Source organism: Crocuta crocuta, unplaced genomic scaffold (genome assembly GCF_008692635.1).
Source record: "Crocuta crocuta isolate KB4526 unplaced genomic scaffold, BGI_CrCroc_1.0 scaffold352, whole genome shotgun sequence".
Taxonomy (NCBI): Eukaryota; Metazoa; Chordata; class Mammalia; order Carnivora; family Hyaenidae; genus Crocuta; species Crocuta crocuta.
This window is the reverse complement of record NW_027532169.1, coordinates 1,810,817-1,824,933: the sequence shown is the minus strand read 5'-3', so window position 1 is coordinate 1,824,933 and position 14,117 is coordinate 1,810,817. Positions and strand designations below refer to the sequence as shown.

Sequence of the window (14,117 nt, the reverse complement as noted above, 5' to 3'; positions counted from 1 at the left end):
ATGAATTGTTATCAAATGTTTCTTCTACTGCATTCACCAATATTACCTGCTTTCGTCTTTGCTTGATTTTGCAAGGTAGCTTGATACTGAGCATATGCGGCTAGTTTAGCAACTAAAGGTTGTTTCTGAAGAACTTTTGCTTTCTTTGTTGGAGGCTTACCCTAAAACAAGAAGAGTTAAGTAAATAGGATTCTTTTTCATCCATCCCCCTCCACCGAAAAAATTAACTTGATTGCATACTACTCATTCTGCTTAAGTAAACATCAAGGGTTTAGAAAATTATTAAAGCAGAGGAAACATACAAGGAATTTTAACATGAGAAATGTGTTTGGAGTTCTGCTACAATGTAGACATCTATTATGGGTAGCAGAGCTGGCACAGACTAAAACAGCAATATGCAAATTAATATGTTAATAAAAAATTATATCCCATAAGATGTTAAAATATAGGCTGTGGTGGATACTTGATTCCTTCTTATACTAGATAAAACCAGTGGTTATTCACTCATGCAGGCTGCCAAGCATTGCTATTTATATGGTAAGAGAAGATAATTTAATGTTTAAAGAGCAAGTGACTGAGGTTTATACCTTTAGTGCTAACGCAAAAGATCAATGACAAAATGATCATGGGCCAAATTCACAGTGTGACAAACTGCCATCCATTTGGGTACAGACCACTGCTCAGGATCTTAGGTACTGTCTATCTGAAATATAGAAATACATCTAAGTGATGTATTTCCTTAATTTGGGGAATTTATATAATCCTTTCAGTGCTATGTAATGATCACAATCAGTTACAGGAGAATAAGAAAAATGTGATCACTCAAATAAAATATATTGCAAAAAAATCAGTTAAATGCCTTAAATACATTGTTTATATGCTACAATAGTAACAACTTAGTCAAATGGTCAAATCTCCATTTTGGAGGCATTGATGTACATTTAAAGAAAGATGATTTTCTTTTTATACCATGAACGTTTACAAAAAGGTTAGTTGGATTAACCAAACACAGTTGTTCAAGGTATCAAATAGGTTGCAATCAAAATATAAAGCAAAGATGATGCAGTAGTGGTACCACAGGGTGAATCATTTCCCCCCAAATACTGAATTAATTCTANAAACCGGGGGGGGGGGGGGAGGGCTTCAATTTCTGTATATAATAAGGTATTTATTATATTTATACTTATCTAGGAAATGAGTAAGTGTTTATAATTCACTTACACAGTTTCATAGTTTACTCTGAACAGTACGCCTTGTCTATTTGTAACAGTTGTTCAATTTTACCGACTGAACAAACTTTGGGAATTACACATTCAGGAAAAAAGTGGGGTATAAAATGGTAACTGGCCAACTGGGTAGAAGTGGAGTGCAGTGAATCACAATCCAATGACAGATAAACAGGGAAAGCCATAGAAATAACAGATATAAAGAATAAGAAGGTTTCTGTACCGTTACCTGAAGTCTGGCCAAAATGCTTGCCTTCTTGGAGTTTGACGAATAGCTTCTTGAACATGAAACGCTACAGAAACGCTTTGTTTTGGAGTAAAAAGCATCTCGCACACCAACCATCCCACACATCTCACAGGTAGCTAATTAAGAAAACAAAAACAATGGTGTTATGATCATGTAATGAAGCCAATTTTAATCTAACGATTTAATAATTACTTGACAGTTTTAAGTATCTGCCTTCTAACAGGAAATTTCTTCTGTTACACAAATGATAGAAAAGCCCATGCAAAAAGTTAAGAGAAAATACTGGTATGATGCCACGGCCACAGCTCCTGGTCTGACCCCAGCTCAAGGTCTAACAGGCTTTACAAAGGGTCTAAACCCACAAACAAAATAAATCAGATTCAACATACATTTCCTTAGTGCTCACCACATGCCAGGCATTCTCGGATACATTAAGAGCTCTCGCCTTTGAAAGGATTATAAACAAAAGAGGAAAAGAAATACAAGGCAACTAAGCATTAACAGAAAGTACAACCTAAAAAGAGCCAAGTCTTGGAAACATGCTAAGGGTAATACAAAGATTCTTTCAAGTTATGTTCAGAGGACAAGAAGGAAAGGAGAGGGTCAAAAGCCTTAGGTAGGTGTTTGATTACTCACTGATAATAGAGGAAAACAAAATGCTCTACTACTGTGCCTCTTTTGTAAATCGGCATAATAGACAATGATCTGAAAGGCAGAATTACAAGAAGGGTCCCAAGAACTGGCTTTCAGAACTGGCAAACAGACAGATAGCTGGGACTGGGACTATAGGTCATGACAGTTCTATTTTTAATTTTTTGAGGAAGTGCCGTGTTCCATAATGGCTACAGCAATTTACGTTCCCACCAGCAGTATTTGAGAGTTCCCTTTTTCCACATCCTCACCAACATTATTTCTCTCTGATCTTTTCGATAACAGCAATCCTAATAGGTGTAAGGTGGTATCTCCTTGGGGTTTCGACTGACATTTCCCTGATGGACAGTGACGCAGAACACCTTTTCCTGCACCTGTGGGCCGACTGTATGTCTTCCTAGAGAAGTATCTATTCAGTTCCTTTGTCCATTTTTCACTTTAGATAATTTGTTTTCTTCTTTTGCTACAGAGTTATAGGAGTTCTTTATCAGATATGATTTGCATTTTTCCCATTCTGTAGGTTGGCTTTTCAATTTATTGTTTCCATTGCTGTGCAGACTTGAGTTTGATGTAGGCCCATTTGTTTCTTTTCATTTTTGGTCTCTTATCCAAGACATCACTACAAGACCAGTGTCCAAAAGCTTTCCCCTATATTTTCTTCTAGTTTTATGTTTTCAGGTTTTACACTGAAGTCTAATCCAGTTTTTTTAATTCTTTTTTTTAGTTTATTTATTTTGAGAGAGAGGAGAGAGAATCCCAAGCACTGACAGTGCAGAGCCCGATGTGGGACTCGAACCCACAAACCAGGAGGTCATGACTGAGCTGAAACCCGAGTCGGATGCTTAACCGAATGATGCACCCAGGCTCCCCTATGTCTGATCCATTTTAAGTTAGTTTTTGTGAGTGGTGTAAGACAAGGATCCAGTTTCATTCTTTTGCATGTGCATATCCAGTTTTCCCAACGCCTTTATTAAAGAGACTGTCCTTGCCCTATTCTGTATTCTTGGTGCCCTTGTCAAAAATTAGTTGACTGTAAATCAGTATCTCAAACAGATATCTGAATTCCCATGTGCACTGCAGCATTAGTCACAATAGTCAAGATAATGCAAACACTTGGGGCGCCTGGGNAAAAAAAAAAAAAATTAAAAAAAAAAAGATAATGCAAACACTTAAGTGTCCTTCGATAAATGAATGGATGCATAAAATGTGGTATATGTACATATATAAAATACTATTCATTTTAGTGGAATATTATCCATCCACAAAAAAGGGAGGACATCCTGCCATTTGCAACAACACGGCTGAACAGGAGGACAGGGTATACGCTAAGAGAAATACTGTATGGGATCATTTACATGTAGAAGCCTAAAAAAAAAAAATCCAATTTCAAAGTAACAGAAAATAGAATGGTGATTGCCAGGGGTTGTGGGGAGGGGGACACGTAGGTCAAAGGGTACAAGGTTTCAGTTACAAGAAGAGTAAATTGTGAGGATCTAACACACAGCATGGCAACTATAGTTAATAATACTGTACCGCACACTGGGAAGTTGCCAAGAGTAGATACTGTGCTCTTCCCCACGACCCCACACACAAGGAGTGACCTTTGTGAAGCCATGGGTATGTTACTTGTCTTGATCTTGGTAACCATCCCACAATGTAGATGTGTATCAAATCATCACACTGTACATATTAAATACATGCAACTATCTCTGTCAATTATTCCTCAAAAGAGCTAGGAAAAAACAAAAAAAGAAAACACCAGAAAGTAACATAGCAAAAAGCTGTCTGAGTGGGCTTAAATCTCCACCCAAACAATTAAACTTAAAAGGACTTGCAGTTTTAACCAGTACTTATAAATCTATTGAGAAATCAGGAAAGAAACAAAGGTACCACAGGATCTGAGATGAAGAAAGGGTGCTTAAGGAGAGGAGAAACTGAATGGTTTTCTTTTGAAAAAGTTATAGGGGTGCCTGGGTGGCTCAGTCGGTTGAGCATCCAATTCTTGATTTCAGCTCAGGTCATGATCTCAGGGTTCAGGAGACGGAGGCCCGTGCTGGGTTCTGTGCCGACAGCACAGAGGTTGTTCGGTATTCTTTTTGTCTCTCTGCCCCAACCCTGCTTGCACACACACACTCCCTCTCAAAATAAACAAACGTTAAAAAAAAGAAAAAGTTATAGAACATATTATTAAAAAGACCTGTGACCATCTAGGTAAAGAAGCTGTGATCCCAAGGGATAGCGAATCTTTGTCAAGAATTATACGTATTAAACCAGACTTCCCATGACTGGGATGGAGGCCCCACCCTGGCAGGACTACGCTGTATTATCTCTGTATCTCTAGTATTTAAAACACAGCCCCCGTCACATATTTTCCTAAAAATATTTTTTCTTTAGCTTACTTTAAGATTATATAATATAAAAAAANGCTATTAGTAATTAAGTTTTTATTTATTTTGAGAGAGAGGGAAGAGGGAGGGTGGGAGGGAGAGGGAATCCCAAGGAGGTTCTGTGCTCAACCAAATACCCACACTTGATCTCACGACTGAGACCATGACCTGAGCAGAAATAAAGGGTCAGACACCTTTTTAAAAAATATTATTTATGTATTTATTTTGAGATAGAGAGCACAAGCAATAGAGGAAAAGAGAGAGGAGGAGAGAGAGAATCTGAAGCAGGCTATTAGCACAGAGCCTGATGCAGGGCTTGAATTTACAAAACCTGAGATCATGACTTGAGCTGAAATCAGAGTTGGATGCTTAAAGGGCTGAGCCACCAAAGTGCTCCCTACTAATTTCCTGGGGAATCAGAAGTTACACGTAGATTTTCAACTGCATGGGAGATTGGCACTCCTAACCTATGTTGTTTGAGGGTCAACCATATATTAACAGGACTAACACAGATTTTTTTTCAGGAGTTAACACAATTGATAAAATCTCTCATGTAGCTTTGTTAATAAAGACTGAGAAATTTAAGGTCCTGATAAATGAGGAGAAACCTTTTCTTGAGTTTTTTTTTTTAATGTTTGTTTGTTTATTTAGAGAGAAATCAGGGGAGCAGCAGAGAAAGAGGGAGAGAGAGAATCCCAAGCACGCTTAGCACTGTCAGCACAGAGCCTAACGTGGGGCTCAAACCCATGAACCATGAGATCATGACCTGAACCAAAACCAAGAGTCAGACTCTTAATCAGCTGGGCCCCCTGGGTGTCCCAAGGATTTTTTTTTTTAGGTTTATTTATTTAATGTTCAGTAATCTCTACAGGCAATCCGGGGCTTGAACTACGACCCTGAGATCAAGAGGTGCAGGCTCTTCCAGGTGAGTCAGCCAGGAACCCCAATAATGGGAAGTGTTCTGATACAGCTTACAAGACTCTGTCCCGGGTCCTGTGCTATTCAACTTTCTAAGACTACAAGACCTAAGGGCGTTATTATCAAATCTACAAACAACATGAAACTAGAAGATTACATAACACAACCTTATGCTAAATGACAGAATTAGAAGTAAAAATTTCTAAGATCAAAATTCAGTAAGAAAAAGGTTACATAGGATAATTTAAAGTTTTAAAAAATCATGGCAGCTGGAAAGGGGTTGGAACTTAGCAGGCCTTAAAAGGAAAGCCCCCAGAAGCTTTTCTGCCTCCAAATCCAGAGCCTGTCCTGTTGGGGACTGAGGAGGTGCCTAATTCTCACCAGATACCTGCCACACTCAGAGAAAGGCCCCCCAGGACAGCACAGTGGACAGCTCAACCAGTGTCCACAGGAGAAACCCCTGCAGTCACACCTGCTGTCTGTCATCCTGGTGGATGGCCTGGGGACGTCCGTGCCGGTCTTCGGCCCTCAGACTCCACCAGCCAGGGCTCCCAACCTGGCTCTGGGGTGTCAAGGATCTAGGATAGTTATTCCGGCACAGATCCCCGCTACTCTGCGTCCCTTCATCAAGAGAGCCGTGAAGAGAAACATACGGCTGATTTCATCTACTAGGTCCACCTTCAGCCCTAACTTGGGAGTGAGCCTGAAGTCACTCCTGGGCCCTCTTCAGGGCCTGAATTATTCTTCAGTTGTTAAAATCAGAACGCTTTCATGGCAGACTGACTCCTGAATCTAAGTGGTATCAACAAGGCTGGATCCTGTTCCCCTTCAGCGTTCTCAGGCATCCCTGGTGTATGCAGCCCCAGGGGGGGCTTCTGGGGGATACTTCCTCTCATCCTTGCCCTCCGGCCACCCCGCCTAGCAGGTACCCACATCCCAACTGTACAGATGGAAAAACAGGCTCAGTGGGTTAGAGGCTTGCCCAAGGCCAAAAACTTAACTCCAAATCTACCTGATCCACCTGCTTTCCCCTCTTCCCTAGTCTCTGTGATGACCTTGGAAGTAACCTTGTCTGGATCCCAAGTGAAGTGAGAGTATGATCTTCCACTTTTGCCAATAGGAAGCCTCTCTGCTGACAGCGCAAGTACCAGAAGCCTGGACCCTGCAGAAGGCCCTCGGTGAGGTACTGATGGATTAAAAATAAGCTTTCAGGCACTGCACACCCAAAGATGGTTGTATTTCCAGATCTTTCATCTCTGCAATGTTTCGTGTGGTCAGTCAGTTACATGGCTGCCATCTAAATGGCTCAGCATGATTCCTTCAAAGTCCTACCTCCCAATCTTTGCTAGTGTAGTTCCCTCCTTCCACAGGGTTCTCCCACAGCTTCTTACCTCTTCCTTCAGAGCCAGCTCAAATGTGCCTGCCCCGGGAAGTCCTCCCACGTTAGAATTCATCACCTGCCCTTGATGCTCCCATAGCCCTTGCTTGTGCCTCTCCTAAAAGTATTTTTTTTTTTTAATGTTTTATTTATTTCTAGGAGAGAGAGAGAGACAGCGCGAGCAGGAGAGGGTCAGAGAGAGAGGGAGTCACAGACTGAAAGAGGCTCCAGTCTCTGAGCTGGCAGTCAGCACAGAGCCCGACGTGGGGCTCGAACCCATGAACTGTGAGATCATGACCTAAGCGAAAGTCGGACGCTTAACCGACTAAGCCACCCAGGCGCCCCTCCTAAAAGCATTTTCAAAACAGCCTCATATCATTTATTAAAAAATAAAAAGTGTGGGGGGGGAGCACCTGGCTGGCTTGGTTGGCGCAGCATGTGACCCTTGATCTTGAGGTTGTGAGTTTGAGCCCCATGTTGCATGTAGAGATTATTTACACACACACATACATACACACACACACACACACACATCTTTTAAAAAGTCAACCGCTAATGCACAAGACTGGTTTAACCAGTGAAGTTAAATGCACAAGACTGGTTTAACTGGTTTAGTGGTGAAGCTGTGGTAAGGACTAAGGGGTTTCAGTCATACACGAAATCAGTATTACTTTCAAAAAAGTTAAAGCAATTCTGTGGCATGAGTGGAAGCACAGTGTTCTAAAGGAGGGAGATGAAGGCTAAACTACGTGCTGCCCTAATTACACAGGTGACCAGCCATTTGCCTGAGGTGCTTTCCAGGACACGAGACTTTCAATCCTAAAAACAGGATAGTCTTGGGCAAGTCATGATAAGCTGTTGCTCTACCACCATGTAACCTGAAGCATGCCCAGAGGAAAGCAACCAAGACTGTGATGAATTAAGATCACTGTGACACTACGAGAAATCACTGAAGCAATTAGTGTTCTAGTGTGAAGAGTTATCATCATAACAAGGATTAGGATTATTCTCTGTACTCTAAAAGGCAAAATTAAGACCCAAAGACAAAATTGAGAGCAAGGATAATTTTGGTTCCATATGAAGAATAATCTGGTAATTAGAGATACCCTACCACCGGCAGTGTTAAAAAAGAAAACTTCTTATAAGGAATTCTTATAGAGGAGAGAGATTCACTCTGCAAGCGTTATCAGCTGTATAAGCCCATGATCCTACACTTTCAGTTACACTGGGATTTATTATCTCATTACTGAATTTCTGTCCACATTGTGTTTCTCAATAGCCTTTTTAAAATTTTGTTCTACTTGCTTTCTGACAGAATATGGTGGGTAGGCAAGATAAAAAGATCAACTGGAAATCTAGTGATCGTATCTACAACACTAGGTTTCAGACTGTGTTTCTTTTTTCCTTGAAAAATTTCAAGGAAGGGAAATGAAAGAAGAAATGGAATCAAAACATACCCTCCAGTATGAAGCTGCGTTAATAGTGACAGGCTGTATACTCACCCATGCCAGATTTGCCATCTGGGTATGTGTAGACTTGTCCATTGTTTTTGATGATTGGGAGGTTAGACGGTAAAGGAGCAACTTCTTCTTCACTCTCCTCGGAGCTGGAGCTGCTACTTGTGTCCTCACTGCAGCTGTCATAACCGTCAAACATCCCGAACGAGTCTCTTCTTTTCCTTTCAAGGCGTGAAGAATGTTCAGTCTTAAAGTAGAAGAAACCAAGAACACATGACACAACACAGATACACAACCCTCCCTTCCCCCAAAGAACTTAGTCAAACTGTGGTGATATTTGAAAAATGAAGATCTAGTCCTAAGAAATGATAATTGTATTTCGTAACAAAATGTTTGTTTCAAAATGGAGCCTTTCCTTTCTAAAGAGTGCAAATTTATTAGTCACTATGTTAGCTAATAAGAATATCAATGATGGGGGCGCCTGAGTGGCTCAGTCAGTTGAGTGTCCGACATCGGCTCAGGTCATGATCTCATGGTCCATGGGTTCGAGCCCACGTCAGGCTCTGTGCTGACAGCTAGCTCAGAGCCTGGAGCCTGTTTCAGATTCTGTGTCTTCTTCTCTCTCTGCCCCTCCCCTGCTCAGTCTTACTCTGTCTCTCAAATATAAATAAATGTGAGGAAAAAAAAAAAAAAAAGAATACCAATGATGACAATAAACACCGAACAGGATCAGAAGATCATGTAATTCAAGCTTTGCTATAAACTAGGTAGGTCACTTCTCTATAGAAAGGATTAGAGGGGTGCCTGGGTGGCTCAGTTGATTAAGCGTCTGACTTCAGCTTGGGTCATGATCTCACAGTTAGTTCATGCACGGGTTTGAGTCCTGTGTTGGGCTCTGTGCTGACAGCTCAGAGCCTGGAGCCTGCTTCAGATTCTGTGTCTCCCCCTCTCTCTGCCCCTCTCCCACTTGCACTCTCTCTCTCTCTCTCTCAAAAAATGAATAAACGTCAAAAAAATTAAAAAACAGATGAGATGATTTCTTTAGGTTGTTGTGAAATACACATAACAGTTTCTCAATTTACCTTTCATCTCTAAAAGTGTAGATTTTTATTATAATTTAGAGCATCCAGGAAAAATCACTGCAAAGAGTTCTGGAGTGATTAATTGGTAATTTTTAATTTTAGAGACAATTTTTAGATATTCACTATTTCAAAAATTATAGAAGTTAACATCTGTACATTTGCAGCCTTATCTCATTTTTTCTTTAGCATAAAAAATGGTTAAAAAAACTCCAAGTATCTCAGGCTAAACATTAATTATTTCCTTTTGAAAAGCTCAAAGCCACTACCTCATCTTCAGTGAATGCTACACATTTGCTCCTCCAGAAGATATGCTCTCAAGCCACCCAAACCCCCCCAAAAGTTGAGTCGTCAACTCAACCTTTCCTGAAATAAACTGCAAAACTTCAAGTTTAGGGAGAAAAAAGTAAAAAGAAACTAGGAAATAATAAAGAGGGAAGAAAATCTTCAGGAGAAAAGAATCTAGAAGGAAACAGGAGCAATGCAGGGAGCAAAAGAAACCTTCAAAAAAAAAAAGATGGTAATATGTGATGGGACAACTAGAGTGAAAAGTGTCAGCTAAAGAACCTATAGTCTGGCACCTATCAATGTTTTGCTTCAGTCAGTATTTTTTGGTATCATTTTACACTTTACCCACAATTTATCTTCTGGCTAGTGTAACTTCCTCCCATGACCAATACAAAGCTGAACTCTGCTGTCGAAAGCTTGACAAAATAAAAGCATCCAAATGCATCTCTTAGTTTGAGAAGAGTACGCTGTCACTTTCAGGTGTGCAGTTAGGAAACATGCGCACTAAAGTGGAAAACTGATTTTCACTTGAATCAAGTGTAACCATGAAAGCAGCAAAAGTAGTGTCTTAATCCACACAATGGAAATATTTTATGCCCAGATGACTATTATCTTTTAAGAAGTCCCCTTATGAGGCTCTATGCGTGTTCTAATGCTGTTGCCACAATCTCCAACTTCTTATAGTATTCTTCCTTTAGAACTATTTTTTAGACCCAGTTTTAAAAAGAAAGTCCCATCATTTGTGGTACTTTGAAATTGATCCATTTCCCTCAATAGTTTTCTTCCCTAGCTTAAATATCCATCTTATTTAACAAATTTGGTTCTGAATCACTCGCGGGTATTTTTTTAAAAACTCAGATGTATTTTCAGGGCACCTGGGTAGCTCAGTTGGTTAAGCATCCGACTCTTGATTTCAGCCCAGGTTTGTGAGTTAGAGCCCCGTGTCTGGCCCTGGGCTGACAGAGCAGAGCCTGCTTGGAATTCTCTCTCTGTCTCTCTCTCTCTCTCTGCCCCTCTCCCGCTTATGTGTGCTTTCTGTCTCAAAATAAATAAACTTATTAAAAAAATCAAACATATTTTCAAAGAATCAAAATGTACTACCACTAGATTTCAAAAGAATAAGGTTTTGAAGGTAATGCCAAAAGTCAAGTCTAGCAGCATTCTGAACTGATAAGGTGATGAGGAATGGGAGAGTCCTTGTTTGAGTGAAGTGTGGTGCTAAGAGCTCAAAATTCTGACAGCTGTGGGCTTGAGTCCTGGCCCACTGAAAGGCCAGTGTGGCTGGTGCCTGGTGTGAGATGTGTCAAAGATAAGGCTGGAGGAGGATACAGTGAACACGGTCAGCACAGAGCTGGACACAAGGGCCCTGAAGGTCAGGGTAAAGAATTGACATACATATTTTTTTCCTGAGGGCAATGGAAAAACATTGTGAAATATTTATCACAGGGCCTGGAATACACAATTACTAAACACTGGCTAGAATTCTAGTTCTAATACATTCACACAGCCCACTTCCGTGTGAAGAGGATCTCTTATACTTGCAGTTTTCATATAAGCTCGTCCACTCTACAGCAGCTCAGTTAGCAGCTAATGCATATTTACTGACCCTCAAATGTTAACACAGAGTATTTTCTTCTGACTCTACCGGTCAGCAAACATAACCCTGAAATTTCAGGGGGTCAATAATTACAAACATCTTGGCTTCAATATTAAACACTGTTAACATTAAAAAATAAAAATATTATTATGGTCAAATACATTAGGAAAATTATCCTTTTTTCAAGGCCTCTTTAAGCTTTTACCATGCTTATGAATACTATAACAATTTAAGAAGGACATACAGTACTCAGTCTTTTCCAAAGCATCTTCAAAGACTAATGATCTAGAGCAATGCTAACCTTTCCCACAGTTCCAGCACACCTAGAAAATGATCATCATGGGGCGCCTGGGTGGCTCAGTCGGTTAAGCGTCCGACCTCGGCTCAGGTCATGGTCTCACGGTTTGTGGGTTCGAGCCCCATGTCAGGCTCTGTGCTGACAGCCAGCTCAGAGCCTGGAGCCTATTTCAGATTCTGTATCTCCCTCTCTCTCTCTGACCCTCCCCTGCTCATGCTCTCTCTCTCTCTCTCTCTCAGAAATAAATAAAACACTTAAAAAAGAAAAAAAAAAAGAAAATGATCATCATTACAGCGAGAGGAATTGGCCCCTGAATGCACCCAGCCTGGGGCCTCAGACTATCCCAAATACTGCAGGGATGAATGACCTTGACAAATCTAGAACACACGAGTTGGAAAGCTATATTCTATTCAGGAAAAAAATGTTGCCGCAGTTATTTTTTTTTTAGATTAGACAATACTAATGAGCTAATTCAATGTATGAATTGTATTCAATTTATTCTATGTAAAACTTACCATTTGCTGCAGGGGAGCTTAATTGGAAACCCCCTGCATCAGACCAAAACCCCTAAGGGGGCTGCAACTTCAGTCAAAGGGAAGGTAGGGAAAAAACCCTGACTACATGCAGAAGAGGAGCCACCTGGGAGCCTTTTCTGCCCAAGCTCTGGGCTGGGAGTCCACTCTGACACTGTCTAATCACGGGCCTGCTCTCCTGAGTCACTCTGAGGACTCACCCCGCCCTAACTGGTCAGAAAATCCCCAGATCAAGACATGATAGTAGTTCCAGGCCACTAGTGCCCTTTGACACTCAGCAGAAGCATGTTAATCCCTTTAGGAAATAATCACTTACAAAGGAGGCCTTTCAGCATTCCTACAGATTTGATCAAGTATGAGTACACAATCAATAACAGACAAAAGCAATCGGTCACAAGTGTCAGCAGAAGCACATTAGCAATCCCAAACTGTTAGGCACTGAAATTGTCAGGCACTGAAATTGTCAGACACAGAGTAGAAAAGAATCATTCAAGAAATGTTTACAAACAAATAAAAGTATTACTGAAAAATGAGCCAAGGAATAAAAAGTGATCAGGCATATCTGAAAAGAACAAAATGTAGTTTCTGTAAATGAAAAATATAAATGTTATCATTAAAAAACAGACACCACCACCAAAACACCTCAATGGATGGGATGAACAGCAGATCAGACATGGCTAAAAAAGATGTGGGGAAATGATAAACATTAAGAAAATACCCAAACCACAGCAAAGAAAAACAAACAGAAAATAAGAGATTCAAACAGTATAAAACAAAGATCTAATAAAATCTCTAATAGGAATTCTCAAAGGAGAGACTATGGAGATGCTGAATGAAAGACTGGCTGAGAATTCTGCAGCAACACTGAAAACACAGATTCAGACAGAATTACACCACATATATTAAACATAAGAAAAAGATAACCACATTTAAATAGATCACAGTACCAATGCAAAACACTAGAGAGAAGATTTTAAAAAGGACTAATTAAAAAAAATTTAAAAAATTTTAAAAAGGTGGGGGGGCGGGGTGCACCTGGGTGGCTCAGTCAGTTAAGTGTATGACTTTGGCTCAGGTCATTATCTCCTGGTTTGGGAGTTCAAGCCCTGTGCTGGGCTCTATGCTGACAGCTCAGAGCCTGGAGCCTGTTTTACGTTTTGTGTCTCCCTTTCTCTCTGCGCCTCCCCTGCTCATACTCTGTTGCTGTCTCTCTCTCTCTCTCTCTGAGAAATAAACATTAAAATTTTTTTTTAAAAAAGGGACCAATCACCACAGTGAACCTCACTAGTCAAAAAGCCTAACTCTCAGGCTCATTCAGTCCAGTCAGCTGCTTAGTAACTAACTAATCCTTAAATATGAAAAGACAAGCGAGGATCGCCTATCACATGAGAAAGGCCTCTATGAATGTGAAAAGCCAAAACAGGCCTTCAGGGAAAAAAGAATCTATAAGGAAATAGAAGCAAGGCAGGGGGCAAAAGAAAACTTCAAAAAAATGAAATTAATTCTCCAAGGACAGAAGAGTAGGCTACTATTGATGAACAAGAAAAACGGAAGAGGCAAAACAATAACTTCAATAAATGGACAGTAAAACCAAAGAAATCTTTAAGAAAGCACACATGTGGGGTAACAAGGTGGCACGGTTGGTTGAGTGTCTGACTTCAGCTCAGGTCATGATCTCACGGTTAATGTGTTCGAGCCCCACATTGGTCTCTGTGTTAATGGCTCAGAGGCTGGAGCCTGCTTTGGATTCTGTCTGTCTGTCTCTCTCTGACCCTCTCCTGCTCACGCATTGTCTCTCTCGCTCTCTCTCAAAAAAAAAAATTAAAAAAAAAAAAGCACAGGTGTGCGTGTGTGTGTTTACATGTGACAAAAAGCTAGGAAATAAAAGAGACAAAATAAGGGTTAAATCTAGAAGAACCAAAATCCAAATAGAGATATTCATGAGAGAGAGAAAATGAGAAACAAGTTATATAAAGAAATACACACACACACACACACACACACACACACACACACACACACACACACAACCACCAACACAAAAAAACATATAACATA

General features: G+C 40.4%; 1 protein-coding gene across 6 annotated transcripts in view; it reads right to left on the bottom strand.

The window, feature by feature from the left end:
- The window catches only part of MBTD1 (mbt domain containing 1), a 66,908-nt gene that overhangs the window by 31,885 nt on the left and 20,906 nt on the right, over positions 1-14,117 (bottom strand). For 4 of the 6 annotated variants that reach the window (XM_077776905.1, XM_077776906.1, XM_077776901.1 and 1 more), the window contains 3 exons: positions 8,310-8,511; positions 1,456-1,589; positions 47-161 (listed from right to left, as the gene is read on the bottom strand). In XM_077776905.1, the coding sequence (XP_077633031.1) occupies positions 47-161; positions 1,456-1,589; positions 8,310-8,463 (403 nt within the window). In that variant the 5' untranslated portion in view covers positions 8,464-8,511. Of the gene's footprint in view, positions 1-46; positions 162-1,449; positions 1,590-8,309; positions 8,512-14,117 lie in introns of all 6 variants that reach the window. The other 2 variants (XM_077776904.1, XM_077776902.1) reach the window with 1 other exon arrangement.